At 47.2% G+C, this 10,000-nt stretch overlaps 1 protein-coding gene across 14 annotated transcripts in view; it reads left to right on the top strand.

The window, feature by feature from the left end:
- sox5 (SRY-box transcription factor 5) overlaps positions 1-10,000 on the top strand; it is a 174,931-nt gene that overhangs the window by 149,153 nt on the left and 15,778 nt on the right. For 12 of the 14 annotated variants that reach the window (XM_071332835.1, XM_071332839.1, XM_071332832.1 and 9 more), the window contains 2 exons: positions 880-1,023; positions 7,077-7,263. In XM_071332835.1, coding sequence (XP_071188936.1) covers positions 880-1,023; positions 7,077-7,263 — 331 coding nt within the window. The remainder of the gene's footprint in view (positions 1-879; positions 1,024-7,076; positions 7,264-10,000) is intronic. The other 2 variants (XM_071332831.1, XM_071332837.1) reach the window with 2 other exon arrangements.

Raw genomic sequence — 10,000 nt, 5'->3', positions numbered from 1 at the left:
GTTCATTTTTCATTGTTTATTTCACTTTTGTTTTATCTATTTTACTTGCTTTGGCAATGTAAACATACATTTCCCATGCCAATAAAAGCCCCTTAAATTGAAATAGAATTTGAATTGAGAGAGAGAGAGGGAGAGAGAGAGAGAGAGGAGAGCTGTTGAATGTCAGCAGTACAGATGCTCTTTAAGATCCAGCACGCTGCCGTGTGTGTGTGTGTGTGTGTGTGTGTGTGTGTGCGTGTGTGCGTGTGTGCGTGTGTGCGTGTGTGCGTGTGTGCGTGTGTGCGTGTGTGCGTGTGTGTGTGTGTGTGTGTGCCTCTGTGTGTGCAGGGAGAGAGAGAGACTCTCTGTGCTTTTGATGGGGAGAGTCAGTGGATGGAGAGAAAGATGGGGAAAGTTGGGAATGTGTTTGCCAGACGGGACAAAACTAACCTCTGTGCTGCTGGTGGCAACACACCCGCAGGCATGCAAGCACACACCAATAGCACAGAGCTGAGTTTTGTCCCGTCTGGCAAACACATTCCCAACTTTCTCTCTCTCTCTCTCTCTATCTCTCTCTCTCAGCGTGACCCAGTAGGATTCTGAGTGTTTCCTTCCCACGATGCACCTGAAGGGGACATCTCTCACTCAGAGATCGAGGCTGTTAGTGTGTTCCCACGGGGCCGTGTGGTAAGGGAAGTGACAGCGTCCCTCTCTCTCTCTGTCACACAAACAGGCCATCAGCCACTCACTAATGGCCAACCAGGGTTTTTTAGCTGGCATCTTCTTTTTGTTTGTGTGCTCTGAGTATTCATTTATTCATGTGTCCCTTTCTTGTTTTCTTGTTTCACTCCCCCTCTTTCCCCCCCCCCCCCCCCCCGCCCCTCCCGTCTCTCTCTATAGCAGCTGTATGCAGCTCAGCTGGCAGCGATGCAGGTGTCTCCAGGGGCCAAACACAGCAGTATGCCCCAGACCAACCTGATCACCCACTCTCCCACCAACACACACCAAGAGAAGAGCCGCAGCACCCCTCCGCCCAAACCCAAGGTACGTACCTCTGAGTGTGTGGGAGTGTTTTGCGCCCGGGGGGGGTATTCATTCCCGCATGTGTGTGTGTGTTCCTGCTCGGTTGAGGCTCTTTTTTTTTTGCATCCAGTACCTTTTGCGTCAAAAGCTGCAGGCCGTCAACCAGTCACCTGCTGGTACTAATCGTTCTCCCGATGAAACTTACCAAACAACTTCTCTGAAGTCTCAACCACTTACCCAACGTTGCTGGAGACAACGTCTCTGGCCCGCTCTCAGCTCTGTAGTGGAGGTGTGAGGCAGTCAGCCGTGTGGCTGTTGGCATGTGTGAGTGTGTGGACCACACTCCCTGACCATAGGGCTATGGGGGTCTGTGGGTGGTCTGTGTCCATCCAAGCGGAGTCTTACCTCCATGAATATCTGTGTTGAAGACGCAGTGAAAGCCCCTCAGCAGACCCCCAGGGGCCCCTCAGCAGACCCCCAGGGGCCCCACAGTGGAGCGGTCCTTCCTTTCCTCTTTCTTTCCTTCGCTCTGTCCATCTCTCCTTCCCCCCTCTACTCCCTGATGAGTTGTAATCTCAGACAGAGAGAGGCAGCATGGCCATGGTGTTGATTAAGATCCTTGGTTGACCCCAGCTCTCGTGACCCCGCGATAGTGTCTATCGATTCCCCGCTGACACTGTCCTCCCTCCCGGCACACACTGACACACACGTACACGCACACACACACACTAACACACTGCCCCCCTACCTTGCCCCCCTGACCCCCTCACCTGCCCCCCTGTCTAACACAGGGTCTGACTCTGACACACGCCTCTCTTCCGGTCTCATTACCATATATATGGAGTGGCTAGGGAGGGGAGGCGACTGTGGTCCTAGCAGGGGGGAAGGGTAGCCGTAATGGCCGACAGGCAGACAGCAGGACAGGGGAGTGGACATGCACTGCCCCCACCAGGTCACCATGGAAATGGCTAGACCACTCACTGGTTTCACTTCCACTCAGTGCTGTGGCCACCACAGTCTGTCACAGACCCAGTCAGGGTTCCCTTTTCTCCTATTTTCATCCCTGCTTTCTCTCACTCTATCAGCCTTTAGTTATGACTGGCTGACGCCCCATTAGTCTCTCTCAATCTCAGCCCCTGTTGATTTTTTATCCCTCGTTCTCTCTCTCTCAATTCAATCCAATTCAATTGACTTTATTGACATGGCAAGTTCATTATTAATTACATTGTCAAAGTATACATATCGAAAAAAAATATATATATATATGTATATATATATATAAAATATATATATATATTTATATATAAATAAATGGTGGGACCAACAGCAATAATAATAGTAGTAGTGGACATGGGATTACCATTAACAACAACTACAACAACAATATTAATCAGAACAACAATACATTAAAGCAACAGTAGTAGACCAGTGTCAACATGACTGAGAAGACACATGACCTGGTATGAAAGACAAAACAAAACAAGATGGGAAATATTATCGACATTACTTTGCACTTTTCACTGGCTTCTCTCTCTCTCTCTCTCTCTGTCTTTCTCTCTCTCTCTCTCTCTCTCTCTCTCTCTCTCTCTCTCTCTCTCTCTCTCTCTCTCTCTCTCTCTCTCTCTCTCTGTCTTTCTCTCTCTCTGTCTTTCTCTCTCTCTCTCTGTCTTTCTCTCTCTCTCTCTCTCTCTCTCTCTCTCTCTCTCTCTCTCTCTCTCTCTCTCTCTCTCTCTCTCTCTCTCTCTCTCTCTCTCTCTCTCTCTCTCTCTCTCTCTCTCTTCCTGTGATGAGAGGAGGAGGAGGTAGAATGGTGGCCTTCGTGTATATTTTAGAGGTGCTGTCTTGTCTCTGTTCATTAAGAGGCTCTTGCTGAAGTGTAGAGGCTGGCTGGCTGGCTGGCTGGCTGACTGACTGGCTGCCTGGCTGCCTGGCTGCCTGGTCTGCTGTAGACAGATGTTTGGACTGAGGCGCACCGCTTAAGTGCTTTACCCTGGGGGGGGGAGGTACAGGGACACACGGCTACTCAGGTGTGGCCTGCTGGGAACAACATACACTCTCACGTGCATGCGCGCACGCAAGCGCGCCCACACACACACACACACACACTGCCACTGACTTAAAGTGAGTTCCCCGGAAGCCTTAGTTGACTGTCCATGTGACAGAAACCATGACCACAACCGCTGTTATCTTACTGTCCACTACACTGTGGCTGCATCTGGCTCTCACTGGAACCAGAGAAAAAGTGTCCACGGGATATTAGAAGCACTGACCACGTCTAAACAGAGACATGACCAGAGACATAGTTTCCACTTCCCAGGGACTTTCATTCTGACACTCAGCAGGTTAGAAATAGAGAGACAGGAGCTTTCTCCTGTAAGTACAAATGTATGAGCCCCTCTCCTCACCTCTCCTCACCCCTCCTCACCGCTCCTCTCCTGTCCACACCTCACCTCACTCTTCCTTACCTTTCCTGTCCACACCTCAGCTCACTCTTCCTCACCTCACCTCTCCTGTCCACACCTCACCTCACTCTTCCTTACCTTTCCTCTCCTGTCCTGTCCTCTCCTGTCCTCACCTCTCCTGTCCTCTCCTGTCCTCACCTCTCCTCTCCTGTCCTCACCTCTCCTCACCTCTCCTCTGCTCACCTCTCCTCTCCTCACCTCACCTGTTCTCATCTCTCCTCACCTGTCCTCACCTGTCCACACCTCACCTCACTCTTCCTTACCTTTCCTCTCCTGTCCTCTCCTGTCCTCACCTCTCCTGTCCTCTCCTGTCCTGTCCTCACCTCTCCTCACCTCTCCTCTCCTCACCTGTCCTCATCTCTCCTTACCTGTCCTCACCTCTCCTCTCCTCACCTCTCTTCTCCTCACCTGTCCTCACCTGTCCTCACCTCTCCTCTGCTCACCTCTCCTCTCCTTGCCACTCCTTTCTTCTCTCACTGCCTCCCCACCACGTGTATTTACCAGTGTGACTGTATTGTCGCTGAACCCTGCAGGGCACAGTCAAGGCTAGAGAGGTATCTGTTCTGTGTGTGACCACAGAGACCCTGGCTTGGTGTGAGCTGAAGCAGACCTCAGCCCACCAGCCATAGAGCAGACAGGCCTGTGATAGATGAATGACCACGGCACTTCACACACATACACACACACACACACACACACCCTGGTGAGGATAGATGGCGGCACACACACTTGTCCTGGTAATTGAACCGTCAGCGACCTGATAAGATACAGAGGGATGATGTCACTTTCACGTGTCAGCACTTCACTGGGGTGAAATACAGGAGAAGTACTGCCATACATCCCCCTTTCCTTTTCCCTGTTACTATCACTCCTTTACTCCTCTCTCTTTCTTTCTTTCTTTCTTTCTTTCTTTCTTTCTTTCTTTCTTTCTTTCTTTCTTTCTTTCTTTCTTTCTTTCTTTCTTTCTCTCTCTCTCTCTCTCTCTCTCTCTCTCTCTCTCTCTCTCTCTCTCTCTCTCTCTCTCTCTCTCTCTCTCTCTCTCTCTCTCTCTCTCTCTCTCTCTCTCTCTCTCTCTCTCTCTCTCAATTCAATTCAATTCAATTCAATTTGCTTTATTGGCATGACATAACAATGTACATTTTGCCAAAGCTTATTTTGGATATTTACAATATAAAAAATAAATAAAAATGAGAATCAAAATGGTCAACGGGACAACAGTAACAACAATAACCAAGGGTCAAAATAACCATACATTCAACAATAACAATAAGCATACAGTAGATGACATGTGCAGGTTGATTGGTCTGTCAGACACTGTCCCTCAACTTATGGCAGGCAGCAATGTAGTGCGCTGCCAACCCACAGCTCTCTGTGTCCTCCCCCAACAGGACGGGTAGCCTATCCTCATCAGAGAGGTCTTTGAAACCTTGAATAAGGGTTTCAAATTTGGGAAAATGACACTCTCTAATTGTTTTATATTTTTTACATTTTGTCAGGAAATGCAGTTCCGTCTCAGGTTCTCTCTCTCTTTCTTTCTCTCTCTCTCTTTCTCTCCCTTTCTTTCTCTCTCTCTCTGCCTCACACAGTCTCTCTGTCCTGAGGTTTAAAGCTCCTTGAACAATGCCTAGCGCAGGCACACACACGACGAGGCCCAAGCCTTCTCAGAGCCTGAGTCTCAACTAATTCCCCCAACACACTGGTATTATCCATGTTGGCAACTTCCCACTTAAGGATTTGTCTCTTTACTAAAAGACCCCAATCCAGAGCACTGGGAAGGGAGGAGAGGAGAGACAGAGGCATTATCTGTAATAAATATTCACGACTCTCTTCTTCTCCCATTCAGAGGTGAGTAAAGCCCACTGTACAATAATATGGGTCACGATTCAATAGTGAGAGCAGGTCTTACTAATGTTGACTCTATTGTCTCCTAGCCTAGTGAAGACATCTTTGGGGGTCTTCCTGCTTTCACACAGATATCTCTAATGAGGGGAATCCTGTTACAACACAGACAGAGAGAGAGAGAGAGACAAAGAAAGAGAGCGAGAGAGAGAGAGAGAGAGAGAGGTCTTAATTGACTTGTGGAATGCTCATAATCAGACAAAGTCACTGTTAGCAGCCGTATTACACAGCATCTCTCTGCTGGTTTGCCTGTGAAGCTAAGCAGGATTGGGCCTGGTTGGTCCCTGGATGAATCATATCCTAGATCAGGGGTAGGCCACTAGATTCAGCCGCAGACTGTTTTTGAGGGGATGTTCGTGGGGCCGGAACGTAATTCGAATCATTTGTACACAGCAAATGACCACAACTAAGCCCAGAAAGAGATTGTATTTGAAGATAACATAATCATTTCATAACTTGATTACATTGAGACACAATCACATACTGTATGTCTCTCTTTTTATTTGTGGGAATACTTGGGAACAGACTTCCTAAATTAAAATAATTTTAAGATGAATTCCTGGTGATTTTACAGTCTTTTCTGACCAAAAACTAAAATACCCCCCAAAAAAAGAACCGTTGGCGGGCCCAAAATAACAACATGCGGGACAGTTTTGGCCAGTGGTCCGCTTGTTACTGACCCCTGTTCTAGATGTATTCCTAGCGAACCATGGATACTTTACCCCCTGTTGTGTGTGAGTGTTAATTGTTGTGTTTTAATCAGACAGAGTGTACATCAGGCGTCCTGCCACCGTGACTAACGTGATAACCCTTATAGGGTGGAGGTCCACATGGAAATGAATTGATATACCGTAGCTGCCACATGGCACACAACTGTCCACACACACACACACACACACACACACACACACACACACACACACACACACACACACACACACACACACACACACACACACACACACACACACACACACACACACACACAGCCACTCTGGGTTTGACACTTGACGCTTCTACTGTTATCTACTGCTGTTGTCTTCCTCAAGTCTGCCAATGTGCTGCACTTGGGAAAGTGAAACTCCTCATCTAGACTTGATGAGAGGCTGTGAAGCTGTGTCTCTGACTAAGTGGTCTGTACGCTGCTGAAACTCAACAGGTCACATCTCTGAGAGTCTTTACATGCTGCCTTTTAATCTACACAAAAAAAACAAGCATTTTTCTATATTTTTGTTTTTTTCCATCCGCTTTCTCATGAGCCATTGTAAAAGCTCTCAGCTGTGCTTAAGGGTCAACCTTGAAGGGGTTAAGTGTCTGACAGGGGCTCTTGTGGTGTCCTTATGAAGCGTAGTATGTGTCGTGTGCTGTGGATAATATAAGTGTGCGATGCATGTCCTCTTCTGTGTGGCATGTGCACGACACACGAGCATCAATTCTCACCTTGAGGCATTGCATGTCCAGTACCTCTTTCAGGAGGCAGAGAATGTGCATGACTCTCTTCCATGGCATGGGGAATACAGTATGTATTTTAGCTTTGTTTGGGCATCTCATCCTGTGGTTTGAGCCATATGGGACACACGTTTGTCCACTCTGCCTTGCTGTAGAATCCAATCCAAGCCTTCTGATTGGGCAAACGTCTGAGGTGATCCTCGGTGATTGGTTGAACCCACCCAGCGACCACTAGGCCACAACTGGTGTGTTTTGATTTTGCAGGACGAGGGTGCTCAGCCCCTGAACCTGTCGTCCAAGCCTAAGACAGCAAGCGAGAGCAAGTCACCCACCTCCCCCGCTTCCCCACAGGTCCCCACCATGAAGCTGGGCCACCATAGCACCGGATCCATGAAACACAGCACAGCCCCCTCCAGCATCGGAGGACCACCGTCCAGAGTCAACTCCATAGGTAAGGGACTGCACCCACTCACCACGCATACACAAATTGAACATAACACACACACACACATATATATACAGTTGAAGTCGGAAGTTTACATACACTTAGGTTGTAGTCATTAAAACTCGTTTTTCAACCACTCCACAAATTTCTTGTTAACAAACTATAGTTTTGGCAAGTTGGATAGGACATCTACTTTGTGCATGGCACAAGTAATTTTTCCAACAATTGTTAACAGACAGATTATTTAACTTATAATTCACTGTATCACAATTCCAGTGGGTCAGAAGTTTACATACACTAACAGCTTGGAAAATATGCCTTTTAACAGCTTGGAAAATTCCAGAAAATTATGTCATGGCTTTAGAAGCTTCGATTAGGCTAATTGACATCACTTGAGTCAATTGGAGGTGTACCTGTGGATGTATTTCAAGGCCTACCTTCAAACTCAGTGCCTCTTTCCTTGACATCAGAAATAAAATTGTAGACCTCCACATGTCTGGTTCATCCTTGAGAGCAATTTCCAAATGCCTGAAGGTACCACGTTCATCTGTACAAACAATAGTAAGTAAGTATAAACACCATGGGACCACGCAGCCATCATACCGCTCAGGAAGGAGACGCGTTCTGTCTCCTAGAGATTAACGTACTTTGGTACAAAAAGTGCAAATCAATCCCAGAACAACAGCAAAGGACCTTGTGAAGATGCTGGAGGAAACAGGTACAAAAGTATCTATATCCACAGTAAAGCGAGTTCTATATCGACATAACCTGAAAGGCCACTCAGCAAGGAAGAAGCCACTGCTCCAAAACCGCTAGAAAAAAGCTAGACTTTGGTTTGCAACTGCACATGGGGACAAAGATCATACTTTTTGGAGAAATGTCCTCTGGTCTGATGAAACAGAAATAGAACTGTTTGGTCAGAATGACCATCATTATGTTTGGAGGAAAAAGGGGGACGCTTGCAAGCCGAAGAACACCATCCCAACCATGAAGCACGGGGGTGGCAGCATCATGTTGTGGGGGTGCTTTGCTGCAGGAGGGACTGGTGCACTTCACAAAATAGATGGCATCATGAGGAAGGAACATTATGTGGATATATTGAAGGAACATCTCAAGACATCAGTCAGGAAGTTAAAGCTTGGTCGCAAATGGGTCTTCCAAATGGACAATGACCCCAACCATACTTCCAAAGTTGTGGCAAAATGGCTTAAGGACAACAAAGTCAAGGTATTGGAGTGGCCATCATAAAGCCCTGACCTCAATCCTACAGAAAATTTGTGGGCAGAACTGAAAAAGTGTGTGCGAGCAAGGAGGCCTACAAACCTGACTCAGTTACACCAGCTCTGTCAGGAGAAAATCTCATCAATCTACACACAACAGATTTCTAGAAATGTTTGCAAATGTATTAAAGATGAAAAACCAAAATACCGTATTTACATAAGTATTTAGACCCTTTGCGATGAGACTCGAAATTGACCTCAGGTGCATCCTGTTTCCATTGATCATCCTTGAGATGTTTCTACAACTTGATTGGAGTCCACCTGTGGTAAATTCAATTCATTGGACATGATTTGGAAAGGCACACACCTGTCTATATAAGGTCCCACAGTTGACAGTGCATGTCAGAGCAAAAACCAAGCCATGAGTTAGAAGGAAATGTCCGTAGAGCTCTGAGACAGGATTGTGTCGAGGCACAGATCTGGGGAAGGGTACCAAAAAATGTCTGCAGCATTGAAGGTCCCCAAGAATACAGTGGGCTTCATCATTCTTAAATTTAAGAAGTTTGGAACCACCAAGACTCTTCCTAGAGCTGGTCGCCCGGCCAAACTGAGCAATCAGGGGAGAAGGGCCTTGGTGAGGGAGGTGACCAAGAACCCGATGGTCACTCTGACAGAGCTCCAGAGTTCCTCTGTGGAGATGGGAGAACCATCTCTGCAGCACTCCACTAATCAGGCCTTTACGGTAGAGTGGCCAGACGGAAGCCCCTCCTCAGTAAAAGGCACATGTCAGCCCACTTGGAGTTTTCCAAAAGGCACCTAAAGGACTGGACTCTTCGACCATGAAAAACAAGATTCTCTGGTCTGATGAAACCAAGATTGAACTCTTTGGCCTGAATGCCAAGCGTCACATCTGGAGGAAACCAGGCACCGCTCATCACCTGGCTAATACCATCCCAACGGTGAAGCATGGTGGTGGCAGCATCATGCTGTGGGGATGTTATGCAGCGGCAGGAACTGGGAGACTAGTCAGGATTGAGGGATAGATGAACGGAGCGAAATACAGAGAGATCCTTGATGAAAACCTGCTCCAGGGAGCTCAGGACCTCAGACTGGGGGCGAAGGTTTACTTTCCAACAGGACAACGACCCTAAGCACACAGCCAAGACAACACAGGAGTGGCTTCGGGACAAGTCTCTGAATGTCCTTGAGTGGCCCAGCCAGAGCCCGGACTTAAACCAAATCTCTGGAGACACCTGAAAATAGCTTTGCAGTGACGCACCCCATCCAACCTGACAGAGCTTTAGAGGATCTGCAGAGAAAAATGGGAGAAACTCCCATTGTGCCAAGCTTGTAGCGTCAAAGGTGCTTCAACAAAGTACTGAGTAAAGGGTCTGAATACTTATGTAAATGTGATATTTCCTTTTTTTTTTTTTTATATAATTTTTTTATAAATTTATAGATTGTTGAGGAGGGAAGAAACTATTTCATCCATTATAGAATAAGTAGTAGTAGTGGTAGTAATA

This window comes from Salvelinus alpinus, chromosome 11, assembly GCF_045679555.1.
Source record: "Salvelinus alpinus chromosome 11, SLU_Salpinus.1, whole genome shotgun sequence".
Classification (NCBI taxonomy): Eukaryota; Metazoa; Chordata; class Actinopteri; order Salmoniformes; family Salmonidae; genus Salvelinus; species Salvelinus alpinus.
Note: the sequence above shows the minus strand (reverse complement) of the source record. Positions and strands in the feature narration are given on the sequence as shown.